This window comes from Nannospalax galili, unplaced genomic scaffold, assembly GCF_000622305.1.
Source record: "Nannospalax galili isolate Female #2095 unplaced genomic scaffold, S.galili_v1.0 scaffold85, whole genome shotgun sequence".
NCBI lineage: Eukaryota > Metazoa > Chordata > Mammalia > Rodentia > Spalacidae > Nannospalax > Nannospalax galili.
This window is the reverse complement of record NW_008358866.1, coordinates 7412307-7434453: the sequence shown is the minus strand read 5'-3', so window position 1 is coordinate 7434453 and position 22147 is coordinate 7412307. Positions and strand designations below refer to the sequence as shown.

Genomic DNA, 22147 nt, shown 5'->3' with positions numbered 1-22147 from the left:
CCTGATTACTTTTTGCCTTAGTGGAATATGTGATAAATGTCTGAATAAGCCCAAGGGATTCATAAGATAGTTTCAGGTGAAAGAGAAGCTGAAACATTTAATTTTAATGATCTATGCTATTTCTATAACATATTACTAAGTAAAGTAGGTCATCTTACCTGTGCTGTCCTGAGAATGCTGTACTCATCAGTGCTTGCTGTTTGATAGACTTTTGCCATAACTATTGTTTTTCCCAAAAGCCCGCATACTCTCTCCAGCTTCTGGTTGCAATCTCACATTTGGGATGGTAAAAATAGAAGACACTGTAGAAAGAATGAAAAACTTCCATTTACATATTTTTACATGTGCTTACAAACTTTAATTTTTTTTAATTAAAAAAATATTTTATTTATTTTTATTTTATGTGTATGAGTGTATTCCCTGTATATATGTGAGTGCACCCGTGTCATGCAATGCCGTGGAGGTCAGAAGAGGGCTTCACCCGGGTCCTCTGCAAAAGCAGTCAGTGCTCTTAACCACTGAGCCATCTCGCCAGCCCCAAACTTTTCTTTTTTAAAAAACAGTGGAGACTGAGATACAGTTTGGATGTCCAGCATGAGGGACATGATGGTGTGTGTTGGTGTCTGAAATACCAAGTGGTCAAAGGCACACACACATTTTCACACACAGGCATGCACAGATGGTAGAGACACAGCTTACACTTATTTCTCTGATCTAGAATAACTAACTTGGATTTGGAGACAACAGTCTTTGACATTCTTTCATTAACTCATGAGTGAAGTAATTTATTGGCTCTAACATTCTTCTGGGAATTAAAGAATCCTGCAGTGAACAAATCAAAGTTGAAGGAAATGCTTTCTGTGGTAGATTCTGGCTGGGAGAGACAGACAACCAAATAAATCTAATAAATGCCAGTAAACATTATGAAGGAAAGTAAAGCAGGGAAGGGAACGTGGAGGTCTGAGAGAAGAAGGCAGTCCGTGAAGGTTTCCCTGATAAAGACCATTTAAGCTGCAATGGAAAGGAGGTGAGAGGGCAGGCAGTACATAGACCTAGAAGGGAGCAGACACAACGTCCACAGAGGAAATTCACAGAGCCGGCTGCAGGGAAGCAAGAAGAGAAGCAGGCAAGCCCTCTAGGAGGCTGCTGTGAACATACAGATGAGGGGATGTGGTGAGTGACTTGAAAGGGGGGGACAGAAATGAAGTGAGCACTGGCGTGATTCCGGAGTCTGTGGAGCAGTCGGGGAAAGTAGAAAGGAGATAAGGATCACCTGTGTCACCTGGAAGAATGGCGTTGCCATTTATTCACAAGGATAGGACTATACAAGGAACAGCTTGGGGTGAAAAGATCAGGACTACAATTCTGGTAATCCTAAGTTTTCAATTACTAGATGGACAAATGGATAGGCTAAGTAGTTGGCTGGATATACAAGTCTGGAGGCAGGGGAAATGGGATTAGGAATAGAGTATTAGGAACTGCCAGTGTTTGGATGATACTTAAATCTTGAGACTGGATGGAATCACCCAGGTCTGGGGAGTGTAATAGAAAAGTCTGAGGAACATTAACAGTGAGAAGCCTAGCAGGTAAGTTTGCAAAGGAAAGTTTAGGGAGGTGACAGGAAAACCATAAAAGAATCCTGCCCCAGAAACCAAGTGAAGAAAGTGTTGGTAGGAGGAAGTGGCAGATGATTGTGTCATATTCCACTGACAGATCCAGTTGAAGGCTGGGGAAATCCCAAAGAACAGAGATGTTGAAAAACAGCAGTGTAGGCATTATAGATGAAAAAGCCTGGGTGGAAAGTATTCAGAGTAGAACGGACATTTAAGAAAAAGGTGTCAGCAGAGCTGTTTAAAATACACGTGCTTACCAGGTGTGGTGGCACATGTCTTTAATCCCAGCAGTTTGGAAAGAGAGCTAGGAGAATCTCTGTGAGTTAGAGGCCAGCCAGGGCTACATAGTGAAAGCCTGACTAAACAAACAAACAAACAAACAAACAAACAAACTGACAGAGAGACAAACAGGTATGCTTGTTTTATTTGTAAAAAGATGGTGTGCTGCTGTATAACAGCATTATGTTGTTTAAAGAATTATAGAGGACTATTCTGGTTTGAATGAGACGTGTCCCCCACATATTTGAACACTTGGCCCTAATTGGTAACACTGTTTGCAACAGTTTAGGAGCTGTGGCCTTGCTGGAGAAAGCATGTCACTCCAGGCAGATTCTGAGAATTCATAGCCTTGCCCAACTTCCAATTTGCCCTCTCCCTGCTTCCAGTTTGCCACTGGAGACGTGAGCTCTCAGCTTTCAGCAACTGCCACAATGCCTGCCGCTTGCTGCCATGCCTTTCCACCATAATGGACTTTGATCCCCCGGAGCCATAGAGTCAAATAAACTCTTCCTTCCATTAGTTGCCTTGGTCATGCTATTTTATCACACAACAGATAAGTAACAAATACAAGGACTATGTAGGTAAAGCTGTAAACACCAGATCTGTAAAGGTCCTTAAGGACTACTCTGTCTTTCTTAACTTGTTCTCTAAATGAGAAGGTAAGCATGCAGAGGGACCAAGGCACATGTCTACAACTGCCTCCTAGTACCTGTGGGGCTGAGGGTCTAATCGAGATGATCTGATTCTCTCAGCTCAGTGCTCTCCACACTGGACCAATTTGATGGCCCTCTTTTACAAGATTTGAGTTTTGTGAATTAGCAAATGAATGTAATAAAATCAAGGACTCTGTGCTATGAAGTATATTTTGTTCATTTACTTTGACAAGGACAGTTCAGCTTCAATTATTTATGGAACTTGATGGTATACATGAGAAAATGCCCTGTGGTGTATTTGGGAGAAAGTAATGAATTTCTTCTAAATCCACTTTCCATTTATTTCCTTGCAATTAAATCTTTGTGAAGAAGCGGGGCAAGGCTGTTGGGGTTTCAGGACAGAAGAATGACAGCATCATCAGCATTGGCCAGCTTTAACTATTAGACCCTTGGGTAACTGTGTGATTATTCTTGCTTGATGCACTTACTACATTTCCTGCTTTGATAATATTTTCTCTCTAAATTTTGGTCTCATGTAACTATAATGAATGTTCGTAGATTTAATGTGCTTCAGTGTCCATTATGGAAAACAAGTTGAATTTTCTCACACCAAAAGCAGGGCTTGGTCACCCACAACCCAGTTTCCAGTCCTATACCTCCTCCCTTCTTCTCAGTGTGTCAATCAAGATCTGCTTTGTTTATCTGCTTTGTGGTGGTCCTTCCCTATGGGGCCCTTGGTCATGTCTCATTCACAGGGTGACTTCTGGAAATGTCTCCCTGCTTACTTTTCTTCCCAAGGAAAATCTGTTGGGATGAAGCCCTGGGCCCCAGAAAGGCAGTGGCTCAATGTCCTGCATTCTTCTTGCCTCTACTCTGTGACTTCAATGTGTCGCCTCTGGGCATGCCTCAGGACCTGTGGTCACTAAAACTCTTAGGCTCTCACATGGTGCTTGTGCCACTGAAGCCACTCCTATGATCTGCTCCCTGAGGTGGAGACCTCTCACAGGGATCCATGCAGATGGATGTCCTGACAGTGCTCTTCTGTCTGGGCCTCTGGTGTCTGCTCAGGACAGTAGCTATCAGCAAAGTTATACAGAAACTCAAAGAGTAAGCTGATGAAATGTTGAGGAACAATAAAATAAGAAAGATATTGTTATGTATTCTCTGAAAGCAAATAACAATTTCAATATATATATATATATACATATATATATATATATGTATATATATATAGTTGATCTAGGGATGTAAAAAAAGTAGGTTTTATGTAGGCACAAGAAGGTTGGAGTTCACTAGTAAGTTATTTTTTCTTAATCTTCTATTTTTAATCTGATTTTACTTCCAATCCTTAGGTATTTTTCCTTTTAAGGACATTCTTTAAACAGTTCAAAAAGTCATCACATCAGCTAAGAGCCTTATGGCATGAATTGCATACCCTTCCAAGTTTGCATGATGATGCCCTAGCCCCAACATACTGGTATCTGGAGATGGGGCCTTTGGGAGGTGATTAGGCTTGGATGACATGGGAGTTTGTTATGATGAGATTAGTAGCTTTATAAGAAGAGGGACAGAGGAATACTCTGTCTTGTGAAACCCCAGCAAGGTGGCCTTCTGCCAGCTAGGACATCCCTCACCAGGAACAGAATGGGCCAGTAAACTCATCTTGACCTTCCCACCTACCCCAAGAACTATGAGAATAAGTACCTATTGGTTCAGCAACCCCCATAATGGGGCATATTTCCTCATTGCAAAGTGATTCATCTAAGGCAGAGAGGATCTTAGAATCAATGAGTCATAGCAGAATGATCCATGTGTTAGTTCTGCAACACTTCTTGACAGGTGCACCTTCTTCAAAACTGCCTTGAAAGGGGAGTGTGCAAGAGTTCTGCTGCTGCCGCTGCAAGTGCTGCCATTTGCCAGACAGTGAACTTTTACAAGTCTCCATACTAATGTGAAGTTGAAGAACCCTAAGAATTTCTAAATACAGTCTGCAGAATAAAGACCAACTCAGACTAAGAGTCATCAAAGCCAATCATTTCACTTTAAGGAATTAATACCCAAAGTCTCAGAAGTCTGGGGATTCTTTGTTTTGTAAACATGTTTACAAGTAGAGCCACGTTGTTCTAAATGGAAATGACTACAGTATTTAATACTGGGATTGTCCTTTCTTGAGAATGGATTTATCCTTCATAATGATTATCTTCTAGACACAGAAATAGCATTTCTGTAACTCAAAATTGTTACCAGAGGCATTTAGTAGAATCTTGCTTTAAAAATATAATGATTTCTCATCTTTATTCTCCCCCCTTCAAAAGGTTTCACTGCTCCTGATGTTTAACGTTATGCAAAGATGTGTTTCTGCCAATGAATACCGCCTTATGGTTATGCTGCTGCAAATAGCCTGCTGTGCGCTGATAAAGGGATTAATGCAGCCAAAATTCTTAATCTGTGAAATTACAAATTAAATTCTCATATTAAAAATACCACCCTGAGGTATTTTTGGTGGTTTTAATTCCCCTCTGGTGTTCTGCATACATTGTGCTTATTAATGACAGGGACAAGGCTGTCTCGGTTGGCAGTCTGCTGCTTAGTGATAATGTGTAGGCATTTACTCACTGATGGAAACTGGATTGAACCACTGGCTGATAAACTAAATGGTGAGTGGGTAATAAGTTCATATTAACAGAAAAGTACTATGACAGAATTCAGAATTCAGGGACCATCAAAATCCTGGCTTAAGCTCAATCATCAAGTCTGATGGGATTGAGATGTCAACAAGGACTGAGATCAGGGTATAAGTTACACTCCATGGGGAAACAAACTCATTATGTGTTTGATTCCGATGAGCCATAAACTAATGAGCCCATTTGTGCCCCCCCCCGCTTTTTTAAAAAAAATTTGGGATCATTGTTATAATAGAAAGTATATTTTAAAAAGGAAGTAAGGCAAATTATAAAGTAAATATGTGCTGCGAATACTTGAGATATTGAGGATTTGCTAAGAATAAGGGGAATAACAGGCTAATATGCTTGGAGCTGCCTTAGGGTAAAAAAGGAAATAGAAATAAGTTGGGCCATTAAAAAAAAAAGTTAGGTTGAGAATACTCAAGAGAGTTGTTACTTGGGATTTAGTTCTAAAATAAAGGGTGACTGTGATAGTTGCTAGGGAAAAATCCAATACTGCAGGGATAGGGGTTAGTCTGAAATGCAAAAGACAAAGGAAATTACTTTGTATCTACTGTAAATGATGTATGCATAAAAATTAATAAATTCATTATAAATATTTACATATTTATGCAGTATGTTGTTTTTAAGGAAATCAGAAAAATGTGAGAAGAAATATCTCTAAAGGGCCCTTGGAAAGAATACATCACCACTGAACAAAAATATTCCTACTGCAATAGTGTTCTGCAAAATTTCACAAGAATTCTGTTTCACACTTGGGAAGAAAGCTGAGATCCTCCTGGTCATAAATCCTCCCTCATTTACTTTAAATGTAATTGAAAAAGCCTGTGTAAATATGAATGCTTTTGTAAAAACAAAACAAAAACCCACCCAAGAATGTGTTTTGTTTTAAAAGATCCAGAGAAGAGCTGTCTGTACAAATACTAAGAACATGTGTAGTTAAAATGAATTACATGACTTCAGTTCTTACATGTCAATTCTGTGCATTAGCCAACTGCCAACTCTGCCCTTCAGTGCACTGCCTAGCAGCCCTTTTTAAGGCTATTGTTACAACCAAGACGGTCTCTGAGAATCAAACAGAAATGAATCATTTTTCCTCTGTGTACTGCATCCGTTTAAAATAGTACTGTATGCAGAAAGCACTAAATATGTAAATCATATTTTCTTTTGCGTTTATAACTGCTCAGATCATTTTTTGGACACACATACAATCAAATACAAAGATGTGCAGCTGCAGACTGCAGAGTAGAGATAGCAGAAAAGAAAAGGAATCCATTTTCTTTCTGTGTCTGGTAAGCTAGCAATTGAATGGCAGGATTCCAATAAATATATAACACATGATCCCCCTTCTGCTTCAGCTCTCCCTCTCCCTCTCTCTCTCTCTCTCTCTCTCTCACACACACACACACACACAACACACACACATATACATAACCTTATGATTATGCACACATAAATGCATCTGTCTACATGCACGCTACATACTGATGGTGAGGTGCTTTGATTGGATGCTGCAGGTGTCCTACTCACTATCAGTCAGCTCCCATAGCCGCGGGGGCAGGTCACTGAAATACTCATGGCTCAGGGCGGCCTGTGCTGATAGCCTGTTCTTTGGGGAACACTGAAGAAGCTTGGAGGCCAGATCCTCGGCATGATTCACATAGCTGAGCCTAAAAACACAAGCAAAAAAGAGAAATCAGACCAAAGAAGAAAAATCTACTAAATAAGACATAAGGCTCATGCCATTTTTCTGTACTTCGGCTTATTCCTGGCCAGGGAAATGAATTACCTACTGAAATAAACAAACCAAATTCATATCGATTCTTTGAGTATCTGTTATTCCAAACTGACTTTTACTCTAGATATACTAAGTTTTGCTAATTTAAAATATTTTGACTGTAAGCAAAGTACTCATTCTTTCAGAATGGATAAAAGTAGGTAGAAAATTACAAAAAGATAGCTTATCAAATACTTGCCTGCATTTGTTCATAGAATCCTTGTACTGTATCTACATATGGATGCTTCTTAGGAAAGTAATACCAAATAACTCAGAGAATTAAAATAGAACTACTATTAAATTCTCTAGTTACTAAAAATTACTTTTCCTCTAAGAATTTATATTTTCTTGCATTAAATATAAAATTATTGAAACAAGTGCCTTGCCAAATGCCAGCCATCATGATACAAACATACAAGTTAACAAATGGGATATCCTGAAATGACATGGGGAGAGAATCACTTCAAGATGACCTTTAAAACAACAGTAGATAGAAAATACGTGTCTCCAGATTATGGGGGTGGGGGAGGACAGAAGTAAAGTCTTTGATGTGGCATAAGCTTTACAATACATGGCAGCCATGCTCAGTGAGCCCAGCCTCGCCTTTCCTGGAAACTCTATTTTGCTTCTCAGAGCAATCAGACATGGATAATTAACATAACACGGATGATATGAGTATTCTTAATACTGACTACCATTTGCAGAGTTGAATACATGTCAGGCACTTTCCCAGTCACCGCTCACATTCTCACATTTATTTTATTCCAATTAAGAAACTACTCCCATTTGATAGTGTGGAAAGCAGGGAGGAGGCTGAGATGGTGATGGATTACTCAGTGCAGTAATTTGTATTCTCCAAAGGCTTTTTGGCCACTGAGACTGTGTTTCTGCAATACGTATAACAGCTTTTAGAGGTAGCTGAATAGGGCTCAGGGAAAGTTGTTTCTGGGGGTGCTTTTTTAAATATTTTATTTGTTATATATATATTTTTTATTTTGTGTATATGAGTCTATTGCCTACATGTGTGTAAGTGTACCTGTGTAGTGCAATGCCCATGGAGGTAAGATGAGGGTTATGTATTCCCCTGGAACTGGAGTTACGGATGGTTGTTAGTTGTCATTTGGGTGCTGGGAATTGAACTCGAGTCCTCTGCAAGGGCAGCCAGTGCTCTTAACCACTGAGCCATCTCTCCAGCCCCTGAGAGTACTTTTTAAAATATTTTATATATTATTTTTATTTTATGTGACTGTATTGCCTTCATGTGAGTGCATCAGTGTCATGCAAATGCCGTGGAGGTCAGAAGAGGGCTTCAGATTCCCCTGGAACTGGAGTTAAGGATGGTTCGTAGCTGCCATGTGGGTGCTGGGACTCGAACCCAGGTCCTCTACAAGATGGCTCAGCTCTTAACCACTGAGCCATCTCTCCAGCCCCTAGCCATCTCTCCAGCCCAAAGAGAGTATTTTTTAAAAGGCTTAAAGATGCTAAGCATACTATTAGCAGACAAATATCCTTCCTCAGTGAACAACACAATTATCCCAAGCAGCTCTGTAGTACTATGTAAAACTGTTATGAGGATGGGGCTGGAAAGATGGCTCAGTGGTTAAGAGGGCATACTGCTCTTTCAGAGGACCTGGGTTTGGTTCCCAGCACCTACATGGCAGGTCACAACCATCTGTAACTGCAGTTTTTAAGGGATCCAACACCCTCTTCTGGCTTCATTGGCACCAGGCATGTACATGGTACATATACACATATGCAGGCAAAACACTCATATGCTTAGAATAAAAAATAAATAAATCTTTAAAAAATTGTCACAAGAGGATTTAGATAGCAAAAGAAGGAAAAGCAAAGAAAAGCATTAGCTCCAGACCAATCTAAGAGAACTCTCTGAATTTGCCTATGAGGTTTCACAAATGCCTTCAGTGTTGGGCTGCTGCAGTGGCTGTTTTGTTGGTTTCTTTTGTTTACAAATAGATTGGTGATTAGTTTTAAATGTCTCTGGCAAAGAGAAATTTGTCCACAGGGAAAGGAAACATTCTCAAAGCCCTGGTCATCCACACTATTTCATAAGCTTATTAACTTGCCATTAATATTTCTAAAAATCAAATGCAAAGTTTGAAATAGACTTTGTGATAAAAACAGCAGTTATGTTGAAAGAACTGTTTACATATTATCACACTGAACAGTACATTCATATCAATTTTATATAGCTTTGATAAGATAGAACAACCAGGCCAGACTAGAATTAGATCTGAGTTTGGGATCTGACATAATTTTTGTGCAAACTGAATAAATACCATTCAGAAAATAAAATAATATTGTTAAGCACTCACACGGTATATTATTATACTTCATGTACACAAAGAAAAAGGTGATTACAAGTATACAAGTATTTGACATGAAATTCATGACTATAAGCACATGAGATACAAAGCAAGATATCCTTCTTCTTTTTTTGATGCAGGGTCTCACTCTGCATTGCAGGCTGTCCTGGCATTCACTACATAGCCAAGACTGGCCTGGAGCTCAGGGCAATCCTGCCTCAGCTACCATGCCTGGCTAATACCAACTGTTTCTGATCTAAGTCTTCTCATCTGTAGAATAAAATGAGCGAGCATGTATCTCTAGTCCTTTCACTTCCAGCAAGCCATGAATCATACCTGAAGTATGGCTTTACTGCCTTGAAGAACTGCATTTATAGTTATATCTTTGTTTTTTTCAATAGACTGTAGATGACTGTTCTAATTTGTTTCTCCATTGCTACGGCAAAATACTCTGACCAGTACCAATTTGGGGAGGAAAGGGTTTATTTTTATCTTACATCTCCTGGGTTCATCAGGGAGTCCAAGGTTGGAACTCAGGGCAGGAACCTGGAGGCAGGAGCTGGAGTGCCACGGGCCATGGACGAATGCTGCTTACTGGCTTGTTCCCTGGCCTCTGCTCAGCCTGCTTTCTTATGCAACACAGGCCCACCTGCCCAGGGGTGGCAACACCCACAGTGGGCTAGGCCCTCCCACATCACTCAACAATCAAGAAGATGCCTCAAAGACATGGCCACAGGCCAGTCCAATGGAGGAAATTCACCAATTGAGGTTCCTTCAACCCAGGTATGTCAAGTTGACACTAAAGCTATCCAGCACAATGACATTTAGCTATAAAGAATTATACGTAAATACAAGCAATTCAGCAATATATGACAATCTCTTTGCTCCCACCAGTTGGTTAAATTTTTTAAATGTTTTTTAAATTGAATTTTTGCAATTTTTATACAAAATATGTTGATGGTATTTAGATACCTTCCCCTATCCACATCACCCCTTACTATCCCCCGTCCAATTTAATGTAATCTGTTTAGATATTAAAAGGCCTATAGAATCTAATTTTTGTTCTTAAATGTCCTTCAGTATAGGTCAGACCACTGGAGACTGGTTAACCTACAAGAGTCCCATCCTTGAAAGAGACTGTCTCTCCCATTCTCAGCAGCCATCAGTTGCCAAAAGTTCCTTAGGTTGTGTTGATGTTTCTTACCCACTTCCCCATGTCTATGCTCAGTTTTTGTCTGGTCTAAACTTGCAAAAAAATTTTAGTTGTGATACTGAGCTTATGCACAAAATTAAATTATGGAATAAAATTTTCATTTAGAAATTTTGCTATATCCTCACTTGTGGTTCAATTTTGTTTCAATTTTCCACATGGATTTTCAGCACTGAAGTCTTGGTAATTATTAGAACCATGCTTCTGAGTTCATCTAAGTTGTGTGAGATTTGATACTTGGGGGAATCAGTAGATGATACCCTAGTTAGAAGTTCTGTTTGAAGCCATAAGTTTACCTTATCAGACTGTTAAAATGACTACTGCTGTTATCAATCTCCCACTATGATGACATATTGTTTTCTAATTTTTTTCTAGTAAGCCAATTTTTTATATTGTTTAAGGCTGGTATTTAAATGCAGAACATTCTAGCAATGTTACACCTTCTGCATAAAGTAAGTCTTTCATCCTAATACAATCTTTCCTAACTTTAATAAGACATTCTAAGCTAAAGTACACGTTTTCTCACATTACTTCAATGACCTCATATGCCTTTGGTTTAGTATTTGTCTGGCATGCCCTTTATGACCTGCCTACTCTTTCATATATATTATATAGCTGGGCTTAATTTTTATCCAATTAAACAACCCCTGTCTGCTAAGGGGAAAGTTTAGTCCATTAACATTTTGTGAGCTCTTATATTTGGAGTTGTGGCTATTAGGTTAATTCTGCATTTGAATTTTATCTTCCTATGCCTTTGCTTTTCTTTTCCTATCTTTTTAAAGATTGAGTTTTAAAATTCAATGTTTTCTACCTTCTGTTTTAGAGTTACATAAAATATTTCACTATACTTTCAAGTACTGATTGGCTACTTTTAGCTATCCTTTTCCTTTTTTAATAAAAAATAATTATTTCCTAAGATTATTAAGATTTTGCAAAAAATTTTTCATAAGAAGTTGGTGAAAGCTAAATTATTTTTTCCACAAAATTATGAGATGTATATATTTGAAACAGCATCATCAATGTACATTACTATTTTATTATATAATAGACATAACAAAATATTCAAATATTAAGTTATACAGCTCAGCAGGCCTGTAAAGTATTAAATATATGCTTAATTGTTAGCAGAGCTCTCTTCTCTTTTATAAAAGAAGTTGTGAAGAAAAGGAAAGAAAGCACACTTGTAACAAAACTATTTGGCAAACAACTTCCAATAGATGTGAAAACCATTACAGGACTTACAATTTTTTTACGATTAAGAATTACTGCCAGTTGTGGTAGGGCATGCTGGTAGGATATACCACAGAGGCAGAAGCAGGGAGGATCGTGAGTACTGGGGTTACACCTTAAAAAAAAGTTGGATATAGTGGCAGGTACACATCTTTTAATTCCAGTATTCCTGAGGCAAAGGCAGGTCTGTGTGAGTTTGAAGCCAGCCCAGTCTACATAGCAAGTTCCAAGACAACCAGGGGTATAAAGACAAAAAAAAAAAAAAAAAAAAAAAAAAAAAAAAAAAAAAGAAAAAAGAGAAAGAAACAACAAAAAACCACCACCACCAAAACAAATAATAAGAATTATTTTACCTACAATTGGAAATCATTTAAAAATTCAAAGTCCTATGTCCTGACTAAAGCAAATATGTTTTATTAAAAAATACTTAATAGCTCATTCCAAATCTTTCTTTAGACTCTCTGGTTCATGCTGTACCCTAAAGTGCAAACATTATATTAACTTATAATTTTTAAAAATATTTTTGAGTTTTTGTGAATTTCATATAATAGATCTTAATCAAATTTAGATCCCCTCCTCCACCCCTCCTATAGTTCCCACCCCCCGACCAGATTTTGTTCATTCTGTCATATATGTTAAGTCCTATCTGGTCAAGAATTTGTACCCAGATGTTCTTTGGCGCAAGTTCATCCACTAGAGTCTAGTTGGCCTATCTAGAGTCACTCCCTTAAAGAAGATCTACTCTCCCTCACCCAGCAGTAATCAGTTTTGCAACAGATGGAGGCTATTATAAAGTTCCACAACTGGTCACACTCTGAGAATATATGCCTGAGAGATACCCAGACCTAAGTGACACATCTACAGTGGAACTTCTACATCTAGTGCTCACAGAACATAGCAGAGCAGGGGTTAGAGAGAATACTAATATATCCTTCACCTCTTACCAGTGAAGCTTCCTCATACAACAGATATGATGCACACAGAAAGCCACAACTGGCTAAGTTTTAGAGAAAAAAGAATGTAGAGTACATGTCCTGTCCTGAATAGGACTCCTATATGAAACTTCACCTACTCATGGCTCAGGAACCATTGTGGAAGAGGGGGCAGAAAGATTGTAAGAGCCAGAGTTGGTGCATGATCATAAGGAAACAGGTTTTCAAGCCACTGGGCACTTGCTCCTATGAACTTGTAACAATAGTGACAAAATGCACAAGACTCATGCTGACTCAATTAGACAAAAACCCAGCATAGAACAAGGGAAATGAGTAGCAAGGCTGAAGAACTATTAACTTATGATTTTTATGTATGAAGATATAAAAGATATGTGCGTCTACAGAACATGAACTTTGTGTGAACCTTTTAACCAGAGATTTGTGATTTTCAAAATGGAGGTTTCCATAAAACCCAAAGTACTATTTATAGAGAGACAGTGAGATCATAAGTCTAGTACCAAAGCCAACAAAATCAATAGTTACATAAATCTGGTGTGTACTGTTTTAAATATAAAGAAGGCAAATAGCTATATGGACCCTATTGCCAATGACTGAAATGATTGAAGAGTTAAACCACGGATGGTCTAGACAGCTGTCGATACTAGAGGTCTGAGTGATAATAAAAATATATATAAGTATTCTGCTCACTATGTCAGTACCCAGTTTCTCTAAATTTCCTAAATATTGACAAGAATCTGGCGCAAGCATCGCTCTAAAGAAGATGTGACCAATGTTACATTATTTCAGAGAAAGCCAATCGATACGAATTTAAGTACATCTTAAATGCTGAATGACAAACTTCTTTTGCTACATGTTCAAATAGGTTGACAGTAATCCAAAAAAGAGAAGGTGGGATTATATCAATCTCTAGGCCCTGTGAAACTGCTTATTAATACACCTATGGAAGCTTCATTAGACTTATTCACAAGGTATGACAAACTTGGTTTTGTCCTAAGTTTCATTTTCAATGCAACAGTACCAGTCCAGTTTTATTGACTGCCATAGTTTTTTTTTTTTTTTTTTCCTTCTGTGATCATCATTTATCTACAGGTATAGAAACACTTTAGGGCAATCTCTCTCCAAATACAAAAATTGTGTTCCATTCCACTTCAACCTTCTGATCTTTACTCCATCTTCATATTTTACTCCACCATAATACTAGAGTAATAAACAGTGGAGCTCTCCCCAGGCCTGCAATCCAGTAACAGCAACACAATTGGGGTCTCCAGGAAATATCACCTTTCTAAGAACAGTCTATCCTCAACAGTCTGGTAATGGCTGGTCCTGATCTAGGATGTCTACCTTCTCAGAAAAGGAGTGCTTCGACTTGCTTCATATTTTTGCACCATCCTGGTATCACCATATTTTTTCTGTTTTCTATAACTTATTAGGGTCACATTGATGGGAGTGTTCACAAATTAGGGCTTGCCATGCTAAAGAACATTCAAGAGGATTATTTAAGGAAATAATCCCAGCACTATGGGAGGCAGAGACAAGGTGGATCTCTGTGAGAGCGAGGCCAGCCCAGTTTATACAGTGAGTTCCAAGCTCAGTTGGGGCTACAGAGAGACCCTGTCTCAAAAACACCAAAAAAAAAAAAAAAAAAAAAGAGTTTGAATACATACTACAGAAATGATATAAAGAAACTTAATATACCACACTTGAAATTCTTAGCATTATGAGTGTGAAATTGGCATAATGAGAAGTGGACGCTGAACTTCCTACCAAGCACCGGCAATTCTTTAATCCAGTAATTAGGCAACTGAAAGCAAGCTCCCCCAGGTTTGCCCATCTGGGCCAGCATGTTGGAAAGTGCGTTCCTAATTTTAACTCAGTCCTCAGGTGTCCTAGTTAACCCCTCTCATGGTGCTTCTTGGTGGGAAAGTAACGAACTTCTAGAGATCCCTTGTCTGCATACTACTGCTGTGAGCCTGGCAATAATTTCCACTGCCCTTCAGACACTTTGCAAACCCCCAAACTGCAGCTAGAAATGGTTTCCATTGGGAAAGGTTGGTTTTTCTCGTCAAGTCTATGAGAAGAAACTGCTACTCTTTGATGCCTTCAGCATCAGTTCTCTGGGCGTGTGATTCCTTAGCTTTTAAACATTTCAATTTGATGCTGTAACTTAAGGCTTACAGTTAAATTTTAATCTTCACTTGCTTGCCAAATAATTTAAAAGCATTAGAATACACTAATTCTAACAACACCTGTCTCATTTCTTATATAATTGCTGTCTGATTTGTTTTTACTTTCAAATGTGCTTTTTAAAGATGCACATTAGGGGCTGGGCATGGTAACACATGCCTTTAATTCCAGCACTCAGGAGGGTAGGCAGGCAGATCTCTGAGTTTGAGGTCAGCCTGGTCTATGTAGTGAGCTCCAGGCCAACTAGGGTTACACAGTGAGACCCTGTCTCAAAAACTAAAAACCAAACCAAACCAAACCAAAACAACCCCCTAGCACAATAGATATTGCTGTGGTTGCTGATACTATACTATTACTTTACTTTACTATTACTTTATTTTTCTTTTTTAAAAAAGATATTTTATTTATTATATTTATTTTGTGTATGTGTGCACTGCCTGCACGTAGGTAAGTGCACCTGTGTCGTGCAATGCCCGCAGAGGACAGAAGAGGCTTGTCGGATCCCCTGGAACTGGAGTTACAGATAGTTGTTAACTGCCATGTGGGTGCTGAGATTCAAACCTGGGTCTTCTGCAAGAAACCGTCAGTGTTCTTAACCACTGAGCCATCTCTCCAGCCCCAGTTATTACTTTACTTTTCTATATTTACTAAGTTATTAAATCACCTCTGATGTTTCAGGAATTACATGCTAATTTAAAAATAATCTCATGGCTGCTTTACTTATTCATTCACTTGTTTATTCATTGTGTGTGTAAACTGTGTATTTAGTATTCTTTGTTTCCTGCGGTTCATGTCCTTTATCAATTCCAGAAAGACTACCCTAATTACCTTCTGAATATCTGTCTGCAATTCTCATCTTTCTCTCATTTTGTAACTGGAGCTATGCCATCTCAGTGACTTTTAATGTCTTGATGCACTCATTCGTGTTTCTCCTCTGTTGGATTCTGTTTTCCACTCTAGGTAATCACCTCAGATCCACTTTCCATTTCGCCTGACTCTCCAGTTGGGAGCACCTAATATACTACTTTCCCTGCTCAATTTTTATGACATCTTGGCATCCTTTTGAATCTGATATTTTCTTTCATTACATTTTGAGCACAGAAATATATCTGATAATTCCCAATAACTGAAGTTCTGAGTCGGGGAGAGTTCAATTTTGTTTTTGCTGCTGATTCTCACTCCTGATGATTTTTCTTTAATTGCTTTATAATCTTGGTTTATGGGTTTATGCTTGGCTAATGTTGATCAGTGGGAATTCTGAGGAGCTGGGAATGAGAATGTATTTCTCCACAGGGATTTTCTTTTATTTCTTTCAAGAGCCCCAGAGCTCTCCTAAAACCCAAAGACTCCACAAATTCCTGTTGCTGGCGTTTGAAATCCTGTAAGTTTTATAAATTTAGGCCAGATTCTCATGGGAGACTTTTTCATCCCTATCTAGAGAAAAGGCTGGCACAAATTATTTTTCTTGTAGTTTCTCTTTGTTTTTTAACCCAGTCCATTACTGAGCTGAATTCTACTACTGAAGCCCATTATGGTGCTCTGAGCATCTCTCTGTGGAGACTCACCCATCCCATGTCCTTCCTTCCTGTATCAGACCTAAAGTATCATTTCCTACTTAGACAACAACTCCAGGGAAACTTTGTCACTTTGTCTCCTTTCTTCCTTCATTCTTTGGTCTACTCAAGATTTCACTTATTTTCTTCCTAATTCAGCTGTGCATCTGAAAGGATGTGTTTCTCTCCAGCACCACAGGTAATTTCTGGTGTTATTAAAGGGACCTTCCAGCCCCCCCCACAATACACATATGATGCATGCACACACATGCACACACACACACCACAATTTTACTTAGTATGAAATCACCTACATTTGTAATTTTTATTTAATTTAAAAAAATATTTTATTTGCTATTTTTATTTTATGTGTATGAGTGTATTGCTTGCATGTATGGAAGTGCATAGACTTCAGACTGAAGCTAATCAGAAAAGAGGGTCATTTCATTCTGGTCAAAGGAAAAATTAACCAAGAAGATATTATAATCATGAACTTATATGCACCAAACTCTTCTACATCCAACTTCATAAAAACAGTACTACAGGATTTAAGACACAGATTAATCCCAACTCATTAGTAGTAGGGGACTTTAATAACCCACTCTCTCCATTATTACAGGCCAACTAGACAAAGAATAAACAGAGAGACATCTGAATTAAACAATATCATACATCAAATGGACCTAACAGACATCTACTGAATATTCCACCCAAGCACCAAAGAATATACTTTCTATTCAGCACCCCATGGAACTTTCTCCAAAATCGACCACATACTGGGGCACAAAACAAACCTAAACAAATACAAAAGAACTGAAATAATTCCATGCATTCTATCAGACCACAACACAATAAAGTTTAAACTCAATACGAAAGAAGCCCTAGTAACTACATGAACTAATGGAGATTGAACAATACTCCTGAATGATGAGTGGGTAAAAGGAGAAATGAAGAAAGAAAGAAATGAATTCCTGGAATTAAACAAAAAGGACAATACAACACAACAAAACCTCTGAGATACTTTAAAAACAGACCTAAAAGGGAAGTTTATGGCTCTAAGTGCCTACATTAAAAAATCGGAAAGAGCACAAATAAACGCCCTAAGACTGCAACTCAAGACCCTGGAAAGGCAAGAACAAATGAAACCCAAAACCCAGCAGACAAGAAGAAATAACAAAAATCAGAGTTGAAATTAATGAAATAGAAACAAAGAAAATCAATGAATCTAAGAGCTGGTTCTCTGTAAACAAGATAGGCAGACCCTTAGCCCAGTTAACCAAAAGAAAGAAAGAGCAAATCCAAATCAATAAAATCAGAGATGAAAGGGGAAACACAACAGACACTAAAAAGACCCAGAATATTAGGGAATACTTTAAAAACCTATACTCTATTAAATTGAAAACTTAAAAGAAATGGATGGATATTGAAAATCATGGTAATCATCAAAGCTAAACCCAGAAGACAGCAACAGCTTAAACAGACCCATAATACATATAAGGAAATTAAAACAATAATACAAAATATCCCAACAAAAATAAACCCAGGCCCAGATGAATTTACAGCAGAATTCTACCCAACATTTAAGGAAGATCTACAACCAATACTACTTAAATTATTCAAAAAGATAGAAACAGAGAAAGAACTCCCAAATTCCTTTTATGAAGCCAGCATCACTCTAATATCCCAAAGGGAAAAAACACAACCAAAAAAGAAAACTATAGACCTATATCCTTAATGAACATAGATGCAAAAATCCTCAACAAAATACTTGCAAACCGCATACAGATACACATCAAAAGATCATCCACCATGATCAAGTCTGGCTTTATTCCAGAGATGCAGGGATGGTTCAATATACGGATGTCAATAATCGTCACAAAGCATATAAATGAACTCAAAGACAAAAAGCACATGGTCATCTCAGTAGATGCAGAAAAGGCCTTTGACAAAATTCAGCATAAATTCATGATAAAAGTCCTAAAGGGACTTGGACTGGAGGGAACATACCTCAACATAATTAAACCTATATACAGCAAACTCACAGACAAAATCATTCTAAAAGAAAAAAAAAATAACCAGAAGCATTTCCATTAAAATCAGGAACCAGACAAGGATGTCCACTATCTCCACTCCTTTTCAATATAGTGCTTGAAACTCTTGCTAGAGCAATAAAACAAGAGAAGGAAATTAAAGAAGTACTAATTGGAAAAGAAGTCAAATTATCCCTGTTTGCAGATGATACTATACCTAAGAGATCCCAAAAATTCCACCAGAAAACTCCTAAAACTGATTAATACTTTCAGTAAAGTGGTAGGTTACAGAATTAATCTACAAAAATCAGTAACCTTTTTATATACCAATAACAAACAAGAGGAGAAAGAATACAAGGAAACCACCAACCATTCACAATAGCCTCAAAAAATCACAGAATAAATCTGATGAAATATATTAAAGACCTCTACAATGAAATTTTTAAATCTTTAAAGAGGTTGACGAAGACACAAAAAGATGGAAAGACCTCCCATGCTCATGCATTGAAAGAATTAGTATTGTGAAAATTACCATCCTACCAAAAGTAATATACAGATTCAACACAATGCCAATAAAATCTCCATTACACATTTCACAGAGCTATAAAAAAAATTCTAAAATTCATATGGAAGCACAAAAGATCCCAGGTAGCCAAAGCAACCCTGAGCACAAAGAAGAATGCTGTGGGGATTACTAGACCAGATCTCAAACTATATTACAGAGCTATAGTCATAAAAACAGCATGGTACTGGCACAAAAAATAGACACATACCTCAATGAAACACACTTGAAGGCCCAAACATGAATACACAAAATTTCAGCTACCTGATATTTCACAAAGGTGCTAAGAACATACAATGGGGAAAAGACAGAATCTTCAACAAATGGTGCTGGCAAAACTGGATCTCCACTTGTAGAAGAATGAAACTAGACCCTTATCTTTCATCTTGCACAAAAGTCAACTCCAAATGGATCAAAGACCTCAATGTGAAACTTGAAACTCTGAAACTATTAGAAGAAAACACTAGAAACCTAAAAGGTGTGTGTGTGTGTGTGTGTGTGTGTGTGTGTGTGCAGAGTCTTTACATGATGAGTAACTTTCAAACAAATACCTCTAAGGTAGTTGAAAATAAGAGAAGAATATTGCTGTTTAAATCATAAAGAATTTTCTGCATTCCTCTAGCACTTCTCCTCTCTCCCTCCCTCCCTCCCCCTTTCTCTTTTACTTGAATTTTTTTAAAGCATAAATATGAGTATGTGAGTAGTTAAAAACAGTCTTGGCCTTAGGACTTAGACCACACAGTATATTCTCTGTCTTTTGCACAGGGTAGTTTTGTGCCTCAGAAATGACAAAGGTGGAACAGGCTTATAGCACGGCTCTAGCTGTAACATTACATAACCTTGAAACTGGGAAGAGCCTGATTGTGAACTAGAGGCAGAGTAGGTTGTCACAGTCTGACCTGAAAGAAGCGACCTGAAGATTTATCCCCCTGCCACCAAACAGATCAAGCAGTCTCTGCAATCAACCTTGTTCCAAAGCTTACCTAAATTTCTCAGTTTTCCTGGAAAAAGAGAGCAAAGCAAACCCAGAATCTTCGTCAGACTAATGAAGACTACCAAAATTCAGAAGAAAGAATGGATAGCAGAGGTGCAAAGAAGAGGAAGAAGAGGGTAGCCATCTGTGGCAAGGTGAACAGGGCTCCTCCCTACAGGACATGGTTCCTGGTAAAATGGACACGGTGTTTACTGGATGCCTGAATGTTTGCTTAGGACTGAGCATCTCAATCAGGTTATATCTACAGAGGTTTCACTGTAACCTGAGAAACAAGAACTTTTAAAGAGTAAACAATACTTTTTAAGCAACAACAACAAAACCCTTTATGTTCAAGTCCTGGTTCTTTAAGAACTTCTTCAAAATCTACAACCCTCAAGGGATGTCATTTTCCTTGTGTTATTTTTTTTCTTTCTTTCTCTCCAAATTGGGATGAAAACTGGTCCTTGTCTTTTTAATGTTACCTTTTAAAACAGGTATGGATGCTTTGGCTTTACAATGTGATTCCAGGAGCCCCACTGAAGCATGATACATTTGCTTATAGAATGACTAGGGAAAAATACATTTTGTTCTCAGGAGTTGACTCGTAAATATCTTCTCTGGAATTTATAAATGGAAAGTTGGATATAATGAATAGGGTTCTATTAGGTTCTAATTACTACAGTATTCAATGAAGAACTATTTCCATATAAAACCTTGAGAGGATATACAAGGGCACAGAAAGTCCTGGAATATTCCTCACTTGCATTCTATAAGTTCTGAGACAGACTCACACAAAGTGTTAGTCCACATCTAAAACCCAGTAGTGCACTTGCAGTAGTGTCTCACAGAAGCTGGAAACAGAACAACCTGGAGCAATGTGAAGATGTCTCTACATTCCACTGCACACCATACACTTCACAGATCAATGCTAAAGGGCAGGGGTTGTTTCCATTGACAGGTGAATGTTGACTCTGTGACAAAGATGCCAACATGAGCGGTGGTCACTGAGGTTAAACACTGGTCTCTTAAAAATGCTTCAGTGAGGACCCACAGGCCGCTCTCTGGGGTAAGTCCATTGAACCCACTGCGCCTTGACTCCCCCAGCCTCATTCACCCTCCCATCTCCCCCGCCCATCTCTCCTCCTAGTGTGGGTCCTGTCCCATTCCTTGTTTTGGGGCACCAGACACCTGAGGAACCACTACTGCTTCCTGATGCTCTTCATCCAGACCAACTCAGTACCTTCTCTGATCCACAGAAGCACTGCTTCTGGGCCTGGCCCCACCCTCATCTCCCTCTGCTTCACTGGGCCTGCACCACCCACCAACCTCTTTCCAGGATGCTGGGGCTGACCTTTCCTCTTCCTAATCCTTTGCATCCAGACCAACCCAGCTCCTCAGTGCAGTTCCCCAGGAGTCCTTGGGGCCTCTTCCCACCCCTATTTGCCTTTGCATCTATGGGTGGCATGGCCACCAGCTGCCCTAGACCAGCATCTTTCCTGGCCCTAGCTCCCAGGCCAGTCCAACCCACAAATTCCTGAGGCCAAAATCTTTCCTGGAGGGATCCAGACCTTAGGAGAAAGCCTGAGAGCATCTGATCCTCATCTGACTTGAGCTTCTGTGGAAACTCCTGAAGACAAAAGCAATCTGGCCATTCCAATATAAACTCAAAAGAGAGAACTGAAAGATTAGAGGAACCAGGTTTTCATGCCCAAAAAGTAAACCACAAAGACACATAAAGTTCACAAAAAGAAGCAGGCCTAAACTTGAAGGCTTGAGTCTCACGCAAGAATAACAAACTACAAAAGAAATCCACATGTCAAAATCACAGAGAAAAAATAATAACATGAAAAACCAAAATAACATATCCCCACCAAATACAAATAGTCCTCTAGAGGAGTACAATGAGAACCCCCTAGAGATAATGCAGGACATAGACCTCAAAAGAACAATTATAGCCAGGCATGGTGGTATACACCTTTAATCCCAGCACTTGGGAGGCAGAAGACAGGCAGATTTCTGTGAGTTCAAGGCCAGCCTGGTCTACATAGTGAAAACCTGTCTCAAATTACCTCCTCCCCCGAAACAAACAAACAAAAAACAAAAACCAAAAAAAAAAATAAAT

At 38.6% G+C, this 22147-nt stretch overlaps 1 protein-coding gene across 7 annotated transcripts in view; it reads right to left on the bottom strand.

The window, feature by feature from the left end:
• The window catches only part of Cdk14 (cyclin dependent kinase 14), a 633917-nt gene that overhangs the window by 87676 nt on the left and 524094 nt on the right, over nt 1-22147 (bottom strand). For all 7 annotated transcript variants that reach the window (XR_003847675.1, XR_003847674.1, XM_008822523.2 and 4 more), the window contains 2 exons: nt 6760-6899; nt 159-302 (listed from right to left, as the gene is read on the bottom strand). Coding sequence is in view for 5 of the 7 variants with exons in the window: in XM_008822523.2 (XP_008820745.1) it covers nt 187-302; nt 6760-6899 (256 nt within the window). In the remaining 2 variants the exon portion in view is untranslated. The remainder of the gene's footprint in view (nt 1-158; nt 303-6759; nt 6900-22147) is intronic.